General features: G+C 41.4%; 1 protein-coding gene across 1 annotated transcript in view; it reads right to left on the reverse strand.

Moving 5' to 3' along the window:
* The window catches only part of Nek5 (NIMA related kinase 5), a 59,957-nt gene that overhangs the window by 16,904 nt on the left and 28,257 nt on the right, over positions 1-14,796 (reverse strand). The window contains exons 12-19 of the mRNA XM_048341442.1: positions 14,421-14,602; positions 12,852-12,918; positions 10,139-10,255; positions 8,984-9,070; positions 7,672-7,764; positions 4,371-4,451; positions 4,069-4,137; positions 1,500-1,632 (exon numbers count right to left, since the gene is read on the reverse strand). Coding sequence (XP_048197399.1) covers positions 1,500-1,632; positions 4,069-4,137; positions 4,371-4,451; positions 7,672-7,764; positions 8,984-9,070; positions 10,139-10,255; positions 12,852-12,918; positions 14,421-14,602 — 829 coding nt within the window. The remainder of the gene's footprint in view (positions 1-1,499; positions 1,633-4,068; positions 4,138-4,370; positions 4,452-7,671; positions 7,765-8,983; positions 9,071-10,138; positions 10,256-12,851; positions 12,919-14,420; positions 14,603-14,796) is intronic.

Genomic DNA, 14,796 nt, shown 5'->3' on the forward strand with positions numbered 1-14,796 from the left:
CAAGTGCTCAGGAACCAAGACAGTGTAATATCAGAGCTTAGGAAACCACAAACAGGGTAGTTAAAAGTTGTTGCACTTTTACTGTGGAAATTTGATTATCTGACAAAATTTACTGACCATGAAGGAAATATTAGTGACATGAATAAGACACATTCATTAAATCATGTGGGAGAACTCTTAATCACTTTCCTTAGAACACACACACCTTTTCTCTCTTTCTCTTGTTTTTGTGCTGGGGCCTGAACTCAGGGCCTGGGTGCTGTACGTTAGCTGTTTAATTCAAGGCTGGTGCTCAACCACTTAAGCCACAGCTCCACTTCTGGCTTTCTGGTGGTTAACTGGAGATAAAAACTTCAAGGACTTTCCTGCCTAGGTTGGCTTTGAGCCATGACCCTCAGATGTCAGCTAGCAGGTGCCCAGCTGTTTTTCTCTTTTATTTGGGGGTTGTTTTTTTTTGTTTGTTTGTTTTTTTTTTTTTTTTTTGCTTACTGGTGTTTGCTCAGAACCTTGCATTTACTTGGCAGGCACTACCACTGAGCCCCGCCACAGCTCTTTGAACATGTTTCATGCCTCCTTTCCTTTGCTTGTGACACTCCTTTGGTATGGAGGAGGGCAGTGCCCAGTTGCATGCTTGAGCTCTCTTACCATCAAGCACAATATGCAGCACAGGGGAGCCTCAGTCAAATGCCTTATTAACTTTAGTAACCATGTCTCCAGAAAGATATAAGGCAAAAAGTACTCTAGGAAGGGAAAATGGGCCAGGCAGGTGGGTAAATACTCGCTTACTAAAGAGGAAGATGGGTGCTCCTGCAGGCTGCATGAACCCCATTATGGTGATAGGAAAGAAAGAAAGCTAGGGTGGGAAAAGTGGATCCCTTCAGGACCAGCCATTCAGTATTAATTGTGAGACCATATAGAATGGACTTTACACTCCAGAAATTATATGACTATTATTCTTGTTTTATTAGTAATGACAGTTACTATTGTTATGGCTATTGTGTTATATACTTGTTATAATGCTAGTCCTTATAATTTTGTAGTTATTATAATTATTATTGTTTGGTTTATTATTATTGTTGTTATTATTATTATTATAGCAACCAGGTAAAGAATAAAGAGGAGACACTAAAGAAAGGGTGAACCCTCTAGGGAATAGGGCAATACAATGGAGAAGCACAGAGAAAATGAAGGGAACACCCTTTGTTAAAACACATCACATGGCATTGTGTCCTCTGTACCATATCTCCTCTGTGTCATCTGGTGAGATTATTGTTCATACAATAGCCAGTGTGGCTATTACTACTTGGAAGAGGAGGTAACTTGGAGAAGTTGATTTTATGATCAGAAAGCACCGCAGGCATTCAAGCTCCTACCATCTCTGTCACCATGCTGCCAAAGGAGCAGCAGGGATGAGCAGGAAGAGACCCAGGAGCCAAGTGGAACATTCGAAACAGACATCTAATGAAATGGCTCCTGCTCATTCACAGCTGTCAAGGAACACATACCAGTTTCTGGGCCACAGAGCTCTTCAAAGGCTCTGTCTGTGTAATCTTCTTGCTCCTTCACATGTCTGTATTCCTTCAACTTCATGCCATCCTCGAAGGTCAAAGTGTCATTTAGTGCAACCATTGCCTAAAGCAGTTTCACAGTGTTTTGTGAGAAATAAACCTTGGGAAGGGGCTACAATTCTTTTTTTTTCTAGTATTACTTTTTTTTTCCAGTCCTGGGCCTTGAACTCAGGGCCTGAGCACTGTCCCTGGCTTCTTTTTGCTCAAGGCTAGCATTCTGCCACTTGAGCCATTGCGCCACTTCTGGCCTTTTTCTATATATGTGGTACTGAGGAATTGAACCCAGGGCTTCATGTATATGAGGGAAGCACTGTTGACACGAGGTCATATCCCAAGCCCTTTTCTAGTATTACTAAGTTGCATGTTAAATATTCAATATATGACTATTAAACAGTTGTACAGGCATGTATGTGTGTGTGTGTGTGTGTGTGCTAGTGCTGAACTCAGGGCCTTTTACTCAAGGCTGGCACTCTACCACTTGAGCCACAGTTCCAGATTAGCTTTTGGCTTAATTGGAACTAAGAATCTCAAGGATCTTCCTGCCTGGGCTGGTATTGAACCATGATCTTCAGATCTCACTTCCTGCACTAGGATTACAGACATGAGCCAAAAGCACCTGACATCAAAGTCTTAGAGTTCTAAAAGGTGAACTCTTTTGGATAAGAGAGAAAAAGCAGTGTTTTCATTTTTTCTCTTTGTCATCAGTGACAAACCTTGGTTACAGGGCAACTTCATGTTAGCCACACTCTAAATCCAATATTATTCTATTGCAGTAGCAGCTTAGAGAATTCTCAAAGCTTCTCATTTACTCTTTGCTTGCAGTATGTAGCATAACATTCTTTATTGGTACAGGCTCTCCCTATGTTCCCCAAGCTGGTCTCAAACTCCTGGACAAAGCCATGCTCCTGCCTCAGCCTCTCACAGAGCTGAAACCACAGGCAGACAGCTATACCCAACTCAAGATTCTTGTTAGGTCTGTGAAACTAATACTCCATAATCAGTACTAAACAGCAATCCCTTCCTCCCTCCCTCCCTCCCTCCTTCTTTCTTTCTTCCTTTCTTCCTTTCGTCCTTTCTTCCTTTCTTCCTTCCTTCCTTTCTTTCTCTGTTTTTCTTTCTCTCCTTTCTTTTTCTCTCTCTTTATTGTACCAGTACTAGAGCTTGAATTCAGGGCCTAGGCACTGTCTCTAAGCTTTTTGGCTCAATCTGGCACTCTACCACTTGAGCCACAGCTCCAATTTTCTCTTTTTGATGGTTAGCTGGAGATAAGACATTCACAGACTTTCCTGCCAGGTTTGAACCATGATCCTCAGATCTCAGCCTCCTGAATAGCTATAAATACAGGAATGAACCACTAGCAACCAGCTTAAAACCACCATTTCTGTTTCAAGAATATCCAGGCAAAGAATAGATCATAGATGTGTCCCCTCCCAGCCCTGCTTGCTCAGATTCCACAGCTCTGGGGCACTAACACTGGGTAGAAGTAAGCCCTGACTATCACTATTCAATAAAGCTTTATGTGGAAAATGCTGTTTAAAATATGAAAAAATGGCATAAAAACATCCAGGAGTTTCTTGTTTGTTTTTGGTACTGAGGATTTTGAACTCAACTCCTTGTGTATGCTGAGCACATGTTCTACCACTGAGTGACAGCTCAGCTCTGAAAATTTTCATTTAACAGAGAACATGAAGGTGGTGGGGTGTTGCTCACTGGGAGATCACTTGCCTGGCCTTCCATAGATAAGGTATTAGGTTTAATCCTCAGCACCACTAAAACATATTATGTATCTGATATGATTATTTATTTATACTTATCTTTTAATCTAAAAGGTGAATTCAGTGAAGAGGAAATAAAAAACCAAATCATCTATCTTTTATATTTGTTAATTGAGTATAAAAAATGAGGTTGAATCAAACAATATAATTAGGATGGGATCTGCAAGTACATTTGCATTTGCTACTCAAGTAAGGAGAATCCAAACACATATGTGAGATTTACCCAAAGACATGTTTAAAGTTATCAGTAACTAAGACTTAAAATAATCCATTGGGATTTCAAAAAAAAAAAAGAATAGGGGAGAGGGACTAAAAAGTGTTTGGACCATGTGCTGGTAGTTAAGGCCTGTAATACTAATTACTCAAGAGGCAGACATCTGAGCATCAAGGTTTGGAACCAGCCCAGGCAGGATAATCTAAGAGACTATTATCTCTACTTTACCAGTAAAAAGCTGGAAGAGGAAGTGTGGCTCAAATCATAGAGTGCCAGCTTTAGTGAAAAAGCCGAGCAAGAACAGAAAGCCCTGAGTTCAAGCCCTAGTGCCTACACATACACACACTCACACACACACACACACACACACACACACACACACACACATGCTCATACATGAGCATTTGGAAAGCTCAATTGAATACCCAATACCCTTCTAGGACCTCAGGAGTCTGCAGAACAATGCCATGAAACTTTTCTCACAGGAGAAATGTATAATTTTATGACGTACCTCATCCTCCTGAAAGGTGTTTTCACCAGAAACACACTTGTCTAAGGGAATTTCAAACTTTACCCCACTCTAAAAGACAACAACAAGAATAAAAATATTCATTTAGCAGTTCAATAGAAGCTTTACAGTTATAATTCCTTGGGTCAATTTATTTTGATACCACTACTGCAAATCATTAATGTAATCACTAAATAGGGTTATTCTACAAAATAGAAGATAAATTAGGTAGGCAACCCAGACCCTAAGGGATAGACCCACAGTCAGCCTTCTAATATGAAATCAAAAGAAAAAATGTTTATTACCTTAGCTTTATATTTCTGTTCCGAAATTTTACTTTCCTTTGTCTTCTGAAGCCTAATTTGTTTTAAGACTCTTTCAATGTCCTGGAATTTAAAATAAAAACACATTTCTATCACTTAATCAATTATACTTTCCAGTTTCTGAATGCACAGCACTTGGTATTTCTATGATTTGATCTTTAGATTGAATTGGGTGATTGATTTTAGAACAAAAGCATGCCTTTGTTAAGGAAAGTCAATCATTCATCAAAAACTTAGACATAGCACTCAACAAACAGGTATTTGTGGATTTATCACAGGCATTTCAATGGGTAAAAATTCTATAGTGTGACAAAGCACTCCTTATTCTAGTACAGTCCATTCCAACCCAATCCAGTTCAAGAATATAATTTTGTAGGGCTAGGAATTGAACTCAGGATGTCATGCATACTAGGCAAGCACTCTACTGCTGATCTGTATCCTGGCCCAAGAATGTAATTTTGACAACAGAATCTTTCCCTTAAGAGGCTTAGTAACTCAATCAAGAACGTAAGAAAAGTCCCCAACGCATGACAATATAAAGGGTGGGCTGTAACACTTGGCAGGCAATTTAAAGGAGGAAGACAAGAAGACTATGCAATGGATAAGAAGATTTGAAAGGCCAGGTTGAGAGGCGAGCCATGTGCTGAGGTTTCTTAGGTTAAGCCTATCTTGGGCTCTTCCTGAAGCAGGATAGTAGTAACAAGTCAATAAATCAATGACAAAATTCCAAGAAATATTAAATGACAAAAGAAGATAAAATAAGGTGATAGGATGAAAACTAAGGACCTGGTAAAAATAAAGTGAGGGAAAAGGTACATGGCTTTTGATTTCATACCAGGAAGGATATTGGGCCTTGGATATTGGGTCTGGAGAAAACATTACTGCAAAGGGAAAAGCCCCCAAATCTCAGATCTCTTCTAACTCAACATGTCCAAAAACTTGTTTTGTTTTTTTTTTTAAATTAGCCTTGGAGCTTGAACTCAGGGCCTGGGCACTGTCCCTGAGTTCTTTTGTTCAAGGCTAGTGCTCTACCATGTTGAGCAACAGCACTCTCAGTTTTCTGGAGGTGAACTGGAGGTAAGAGTCTCGTGGACTTTCTTGCCCTGGCTAGCTTTGAACCACAGGATTTTAGGTGTGAGCAGCTGGGGTCCAGCTCCTTTTTTTAAAAAAAATTGTTATTATAAGGGTGATGGACTGAGCAGTTACAGTTATGGAAGTCAGATAATGAGAACATTTTTTGTTGTATTTTACTCTTTTTAAAAATTATTTTAAATTGTTATTATAAGGGTGATATACAGATGGGTTACAGTTATATAAGTCAGGTAAAGAGTACATTTCTTTTTAGACAATGTCACTTCTTCCCTCATTCTCTCCCAGAAAAACGGAACTCGATTGCCCTTGTGCCCCACAAGGACTGAGTGATACAGATGTCTGCTTCTGGTCAGGGACCAGGAGTGACTACCCCACCAGAAATGAGCGCAGTGACATGTACAATATGGACATGATAGTCTTTAACCTATTAGACATCTAGAAGGAAAAATGGGATGTTTGAGAAACAAAAAACAAGTGAGATGAGCCCTTCAAATCTAGCCTATGTGGGGAGAGTTCTCAGGCTCTGGTGGGGAATCCATGCCCCAGGCTGAGCAGGGCAGACCCCTGAGTTGATAAGGCGAGGCTGAGAACCTGGTGATATAGGCTGATAGAGTTGGAAGGACAGAGTCCCAGAGAGGAGAAAGCTACAGAGAGATGGTGAGGGAGGGAAGAAAGGAGAGAGGAAGGGAGGAAGAAGGTGGGGGGGGGGGGGTTGGAATCCGAGCTGTCAAACAACGCTCGTGGAAATGGGACATGGTACTACTGTCACCAGACACAGGTGAGGGTTTGTGAGGTTTTCCTTTGAAAGTAGGGACTCCTCACTTAGGGTCTTAACTTCAATCGCAGATTAAGAATTTCTGGACAAGTCACGAAGATAAGAAAACTTGGCAAAGCTTTATTGAGTAAGTAAGCAAGTAGACAAGCAGACAAAAACCAGACAAACAGGGGCAGGGGCACACACTAACAGTGTGGGTGCTGCCAAAGGGAGATAGAGAGAGACCCCCCACACACAGCTTCTTGGCTGTTAGGGGCATTTATATGATAAAGCCTGAGGGTGAGGGGTCTTTTATCTTTGCTCTAATTACTCGTGGTGTTACATTCTGAGTTTCTGGATGTTTTGCATCCTGTCATAAAACAGATCCTTATCCTTGAGATAAAGAAGGCACTCTGTAATCCGCATTTTGGGTAGGAGGTGGCTTAAATTTGGAGGAAGCAATTTTCTCAGGAAAGCATGCATCCTGTCAGACAAGTGTTAATTTCTTGGGATAAGGAATGCATTCCTCAGAAAGAAATGCATCCTGCTGTCTCTCTTTGAAGCAAAGATGGCACTTCTGTGTCTTCTAAATACCAAATTTCTGAGTTGCTTTCAATAGGCCTCATTTTCCTCAAGTTAGCCTGTCTCACTCTCACTCTCCAAACTCATGGAGCAATTTCTTAAGGAGTTAAATACACACACCGAGCATGGTGATGTGCTCCTGTGGTCTCAGCTACTGAGGTGGCTGAGGCAGAAGGCTCATAAGTTCAAGGCTAGCCAGGGCAACACAGTGAAAAACAAAGATGCTCAGGATGTAGCTCAGGATAGAGCACTTGCCTAGCATTTGTGAGGTCCTGATTCAAGCTCAGGATTACAAAGAAAAAAAAGAAAAATTGAGCATTAACCTACTATATGATCCAGCTAATCCAGTCCAAAGAGTTTATTCAAAAGACAAGAAAGAAGCCCATGCCTACATGAATATTTGTACATAAATGTTCACAGCAGCTTTGTAATAGGCAAAGGCTGGAAACAACCCACACACCCATCCACAGGTAAACAGACAAGCAAATGCTGATACATCTATAGACTTGCATGCATCCAGCCCTAGTGAGAAACAACCAACAATTCATGTGTGTAATATGGATAAGACAAAAGAGAGTACTGTGTGATTCATTTACATATTGCAAATGAATCTAGAAAATGCAAACTCAGCAGCTGTGGCAGGAAGCAATTCTGTGGTTGCCTAGGGAAGATTGGGGTGGGGGGGGAGGGGGACACAGAAAAAGAAAAGAGGAATGAGTAAAAGGACTGGCGCTTTATAAAAAGGACTTCACATGATGGATTGGCTCTATCACGTTGCACAGGGAGAGGTGAGAAGCACCAGGCTAGAGCAGCCCCACTGGGAAGCAGCCATCTGGCAGCCATCCCTACCTGCACTGGAGCAGGAGCTTCTTCCTCAGGTGCATCCTGGGACACTGGCAGGGTACTCTTCTTCACCAAATAGGTTTTCTGACTGATTTTTGAGTTCACCTTTAATACAGATAGTACACGGTCAATGAAAATGGTTCTGTGTGAATTCTGGAAACTACTTTCTGTCCCTTTACCAGAGCCCAGTAAGAACATTCTAGCCTGCTATTGCAAACAGGATCACTGGGAGCAGCTGCAGTCTTCCCCCAACTGCTTTATTTCTTTTTCTTTTCTGCCTCATAATCCCAGACAACAGCTCTACCATGGAGCCAAATCCAGCACAAGAGCTCTATTTGTGGTTCTGAGACTGTCTTGGTATTCTTCAAATGCTTTTTTCATAGCCTTTATAGAAATATCTGTTGTGTAGCCTTGGCCAAGCATGTATGAAGTCCTGGGCTAGAACCTCAACATAGGAAAAAGGAAGCAACAAGGCAGGATAGATTAACCATGGTGAGGAGTTAACCAGCCAGTTCAGAAACAATGTATTTAGAAACAGAAGCACTATCTTTCTTGCTTCTAAGTTCACTGTTTCTGAATATCAAAGATAAACATTGGGTTTATGACAGGATGCATTATTTTCTGGAAGGGATGTCCAAACATAAAGATCAAAGTCTCAAAGAGTGGGTCAGTCCAGAGCCCAAGTAATAAAAGGGTAATACCAGAGTGATTCAGAGCAAAGATACATGCTTTTCTTGAATAACTTTAAGTCAGACCTTGCCTTCATATAAATACCCCTGATGTCAAAGAGCTCTGTGTCTCTCCCTCTGAGCAACCATACTTCATCTGTTAGTGTGCTTCTTTCTTACTACTTGTCTATTTTCCTGCTTACTCAGCAAAGTTGTGCCAAGTTTTCTTGCCATTATGACTTGTCCAGAAGTAGGAGTCTAAGTGGAAAATACTCACTTCTAAAGGGCAACTTCACAAACCTTCACTGGAAACTCATGACAGGAAGAAGGAAAGGAATAGAAGAAGGGAAAGAAAGGAGAATGAAGGAGAAAAAGAAAGAAAAAAAAAGGAAGGAGGGAGGGAGGTGTGAAGGAAGGAGGGAGGAAAGGAAGGTCTTCAACTCATCTTTCTTGGGCTCAGAATTCCCATCTGAGACCCACTTGCATGTAAGGCTGTCAGTGCATTTGGCTCCCAGCATGAACCACATCCTGCTCTGGGGAGGACCTTCCCCAGGCTGAGGGTCCTACACATCTGGTAATCTCATGAAAATCCACTATCTACTCATTTAGTCAACTCTAAACTGGAAGCACATTTCCTTCTAGATGAGTGAATTTACCTCTAGCTCTCTCCCCATCTTCTTCCTAATTTCCTTCATGTCACTGTGATACTGTTGGCGTATTTCTTCCAGCTGCTTCCAATACTCCTGGAAAGCAAAGCCATCTTAAAAGCATTAACATTTGTGAACAACATAAAACAGTTTCTATACTGTTTTTAAAAAGTATGTGACATAAGATAAGCATTTAAGATGTGTTATTCTCAAATACAATAATCTGCCATGTTAGGGCCATGGATGGCTTTTCACACACTGTGAAAGATACATGGGCTTGGGGTACAGCTCATATGCTCATTCAGGACCCCAAATGCACTTACACTGAGTTACATATGCCATGTTGATTTCTAATTATGTTGTAGGTTGAAGTTCTCTCCCTATAAAGATAGGTGGAAGCTGAAACGGTGGCGCACACCTCCAGTCCCAACTACGCAGAAGGCTAAGGCAGGAAGATCTCCTCAGCTTGGTTGTTTAAAGCTTAGCCTGGGCAGCATAGGGTGACCTCATCTCAAAAACAAAATGAAACACAACAACAACAACAACAAAAACCTCTGCTGAAGTCCTGCTTTCTGGTACCTCAGAACATGGCCTGAGGGGCATTGCAGAGATGACTAGCTAAAATGCAGTCATGTTGGAGCAGCATGCCCCCCTCTGAAAATGACCAGGTGAAGACCGAAAAGCCACCGCGAGACAAAAAAGCAGATGTTGGAATGACGCAAGCAACTGCAAACCAAGGAATGCCAAAAACTGCCAAGAAATCACCAGAAGCTAGGAAGAGGCACAAAGCTCCCCTCTAACTGAGATGGGGGCTGCGGAGAGTGTGGAATGTCAACACTTTGATTTTGTACTCCCAGCTTCTACAACTGTGAGATAATACAATTTCTGTTGTTTTAAGCCAGCATCCAGCTTGCTCTACATGGACAGCACAGCCCTGGGAACACAAGTCTTAAATAACTTAATGATAGACAGCTACTTTAGTGACCCAAGGAAAACACATTATGATTAACTGGTGGTGTAAACCGGGAGAAAGTGAAATTTTGGCTTTGTCCCCTGAAACACCCAGTATTTGCAGCAGTGCCACCTGCAGGCACACTGTGGAAGAGACAGCAAAAGGACCAACAAGTGCACACAAGCAAGCTCTAGGATTAAACTGTTTTTAACCTGGTCCTTCACTTCCTTTTTCCTAAATTGTAGCTCCTGGAACCCAGTCTCGTCTCCATGATTTCTTAGCTCTTGCCTCTGGTTGTGATTTGGCTCAGCAGAAGAAGGACGAAGACCCTATTGATTGAATGGAATAATGTGTAAGATACACTTGCATTTGGGAAACAGCTTCTAAGTTACCTTGATGTCTTCCTATAGCAAGAATTATATCACCAAACACTCTCAGCAGTTTGGTGAGTTTTCTTAGAGTAAATAGTAGAATTTTCTTATTTCCCTTTTCCTTTTTTTATTTTTGTGGTAGTACTAAAGTTTGAATTCAGAGTCTTGTGTTTCCTAGGCAGGCACTCTATCATTTGAATCACACTTTTCATGCCCCCCCCCCTTTTTTTTTTGGCCAGTCCTGGGCCTTGGACTCAGGGCCTGAGCACTGTCCCTGGCTTCCTTTTTGCTCAAAGCTCGCACTCTGCCACTTGCGCCACAGCGCCACTTCTGGCCGTTTTCTGTATATGTGGTGTTGGGGAATCGAACCCAGGGCCTCATGTATACGAGGCAAGCTCTCTCGCCACTAGGCCATATCCCCAGCCCCTCCCCCCTTTTTTTTTAATGCTGGTCTTGGGGCTTGAACTATGTGGGCCTAGGCACTGCCCTTGAGCTTCTTTTGCTCAAGGTAAGTGCTCTACCACTTGAGCCACAGCACCACTTCTGGCTCTTTTGAGATGTTTGTTGGAGACAGGAGTTTCATGGAGTTTCCTGCCCAGGCTGGCTTTGAACCATGATCCTCAGATTTCAGCCTCTTGAGTAGCTAGAATTATAGGCGTGAACCACCGGCATCCAGTTACCTTTCATCTTCTTTTGCTTTAGGTTATATTTTAGATATGGTTTTGCTTGAGTTAGTTTGGGCCATAATCCTCCAACCAACAATCTTCCTCTCATGGTTGTAATGACAGAAGTGTACTACCATGTTCATTCAATAACATTTGTTGAGGTGGAAGCTTACTGATTTCTTGCCTTGGGTAGCCTCAGACACCTTCCATAAGGCTGAGATTACCCAGGTGTAAGCTATCTCACCCAGTAGAAGTTTCCTAATTTAAATACTAAACAATTTTTAATTCTCCGTGAATGCTGTTTAGTCTCAGCAATTATTACTTTATGTTATTGTGTGAGATGCTAGATTCATTTTCTGACTTGGTAAACTGTAATTCTAAAATTAAAGCTTCATGAAAGTTTAACAACCTCAGACCATGAGATGAAGAAGTAGAGGAATCCAAAATAATAGTGATACAAATGGAATGCATGTGCAACCTCTCTCCGTCCCAGAATTTTGACATCATACTTAAGGGTAAAGGTTAATTTTCAATTCAAATAAGGTATGTTAGTAAAAATCAGGTAGAAGTATTTAAAAATAAAATAAAAATAAGCTAGGCACCAGTGGTTCTTACTGTAACCCAAGCTACACAGGAGGATGACATCAAGAGGATGACAGTTCGGAGCCAGCTTGGGTAGAAAACTATGAAAGACTTCATCTCCAAATTAGCCAGCAAAAAAGCAGGCTAGGATGTTGCTCAAGTGGTAGAGTGCTAGCCAAGCAAGCCGGAAGCCCTGACTATAAACTCTGGTATTAGCAAAATAATAAAAATTAATAATATAAAATAAATCATAAAATAGGATCAACGCAGAAAGGAAATCTGAAGCTCATCTACTCTAAAACCATTATTTATAGAAAAAGAAATTAAAACTGAAGGTTGTACAAACTGTTTGAGGGGACACAGCAAGTTAGAGCCAGAGATGAAACCAAGCTTCCATACTTCAAGTCAAGCTTGTTGCTACCCTTCTTCAACTATTACAAAACAAACAAAAACCACCTGAAAACTGCTAACCGCTGATAGTCAACACCTGTAATCCTAGCTACTCAAGAAGCTGAGATCTAAGAATCCCAGTTTGAAGCCAACCCAGGAAGGAAAGTCCATAAAACTCTTATCTCCAGCTAACTACTAAGAAAGCTGGTAGTGGAGCTGTGGCTCAAGTGGTAGAGTACTAGCCTTGAGCACAAAGCTCAGGGATAATGCCCAACCCTTGAGTTCAAGCCCCCATCCCCCCATACACACTCCCAAAACAGAACTCCTGGAGCTGGGAATATGGCCTAGTGGCAAGAGTGCTTGCCTCTTATACATGAAGGCCTGAGTTCGATTCCCCAGCACCACATATATAGAAAAAGGAGAAAAAGGCCAGAAGTGGCACTGTGGCTCAAGTGACAGAGTGCTAGCCTTGAGCAAAGAGAAGCCAGGGACAGTGCTCAGGCCCTGAGTCCAAGTGTCAGGACTGGCAAAACAAAACAAAAACCAGAACTGCCAAGTACTGGTGGCTCACACCTGTAATCCTTGCTACTCAGAAAGCTGAGATCTGAGGATAAAGTTTTGAAGCAAGCAGACAAACCCTAGAGACTCTATCTCCAATTGGCCATTAAAAAAAACCACAGTACAAAGGTGGTTCAAGTGGTAAAGTGTCAGCTGTGAGTGAAAAACACTGAGCAAAAGCACAAGGCTTTGAGCTCAAACCCCAGTACAAACACAAAAACAAAGTTAAATTGAGAATTGGTAGATGGGTGGGCTCACCCTTTTAGTGGAATGGACTTGAACTTAAAAAGGATTCTAAATATCTGTGAACAGAGAAAACTATTAGGCAGATTGGCTTCCAGCCTCAGCATTTCACTCACCAATTGCTTTTCCACTTTCAACTTATATTGCTGAGCTTCGAATTTCCTCTGAAGGTAATCGGAAGGCCTTGAGAAATAAGAATATTGGGCATGAGTAAAATTCTTTGGGTGCTGGGGAGTAAAGAGTGGGGCTAGGGACTCGGGCACACTGTAGCCCTCACCATGCATGGCCCTGGAATAGAAATCTGCCCAATAGGACAAGTGAATTTTCAGCTTAGTTAGGGATTTATGATTCACTTCTGACTTGAATTTTCCAAAGTCAAGAAGTAGTTCAAAGTTACAGTGAGTTTATATCAGGAAAGAAAGTTTTTGGAATGAACTGAGGGTGCAGAGGAGGATGAACAGAAAATAGCGCAATGTGATGGGTTTTCAGGACATGATTGTTCCAGCCTATGTCACACAGCCAGGCTCAGCTTTCCTCGAGCTCTGTGTGGTGGCAACTCTACAGTTCCTCGCTCATGGCTTCACAGCAGTCCTCTCCTCCCTGCACAAAACCATGAGCCACTTGGAAGTAGGATCTAGCCCACTTCCTTTATGCTGGCACATAATGCTTCATGAACAAAGAGATGATGCTTCCACTGCCTCTCAAAGTGCTGTCTTGTCAAACTATTCTCAAGTTCATGCCTTATCTATCCTATTTCTCTCCTTTTTTCCCTTTAAGATAGGATCTCTGTGTCACCCAAGCCTCTAGCTTGAAATCCTCCTAATTCAACTTCCGAAGTACTAGGACTATAGGAATGTACCACCAGATCTGGCTAGATCTGTTTTTCTTTTTTTAAGCATACTTGAGGTCCTGAGACAGGACCTCTCCGTAGTTTTGGCTAAAAGTATAAACAAATTCATATATATATATATATATGTATATATATATGTATATATATATACATATATATATATATCATGTCTCCCCCCTACTTCCTTCTCCTCTCTGTCTGTCTCTGTCTCTGTCTCTGTCTCTCTCTGTCTGTCTGTCTCTCTCTCTCTCTCATCTTTTTCTCCTCAAGGCTAACATTGTACCACTTAAACTACAGCTCCATTCCCAGCTTTTTGATAGTTAACTGGAAATAAGAGTCTCACAGATTTTCCTGTTCAAGCTAGCTTTGAATTGCAATCTTCAGATCTCAGCCTCCTGAGTAGCTAAGACTATAGATGTGAGCCAGTGGCACCCAGCATTTCCTTTTCTCTTAATGCAGACAAGCATTTGGATCTTGAGCCAAGCTTTATGGCTGGGAATTCCAGTAACAAGAAGAAATAAAAATTAATATTAAAGGATTAGGAATCTTGCCTATAGTTAAATAGCTCCAGGAATAAGGAAATATTTTATATTAAATTTGAGATGGAAGGGAAGCACAAGGTTTAAAGTGGAGATTTTTGGAAGTTCTCCCTCAATTATTTGTTTTAGGAGAATTTGGGAAGACTGGAATAAAGTATGTTGACAAATGATGTTGAGTCCAGGAGTTCAAGACCAGCCTGGGCAACACAGCAAGACTTTATCTCAGAACAAACAAAGGAGGTTGGTGTCTAAAGCTATTTTCAGAAGATCAAAGACTAGGTTGACCACAGCATTACCACGGAGCGGGGGATGCACTGTTGCTTTCTTCCTGGTTAGACTCCTTGGGTCCAGAATCTTTTTGAGGGACACAGTGATAGTTTGGTTCATGGACTCTCTTCCTCAGCAGGTCAAGTTGAGCATAATAAAAGTCATAGTGTCCACAAACCGCAGCAACTTTGGGCCTTTCCATCATTTTTATCTAGCAGATTAAAGAAAAAGAAGAGGAATAATTTTTTTAAAAATACATAATGTGAATCTACCATTGACAAATATTTTTGGTGGTACTGAGGTTTGAAGTTGGAGTCTCTCTCTCTCTACTTGAGCCATGACTTTAGGTCTGTTTTTTCCTGCTAGGATTTCATACTTTAAAATTTAAAGTAAGAACAGCTTCCT

Source organism: Perognathus longimembris, chromosome 3, assembly GCF_023159225.1.
Source record: "Perognathus longimembris pacificus isolate PPM17 chromosome 3, ASM2315922v1, whole genome shotgun sequence".
Taxonomy (NCBI): domain Eukaryota; kingdom Metazoa; phylum Chordata; class Mammalia; order Rodentia; family Heteromyidae; genus Perognathus; species Perognathus longimembris.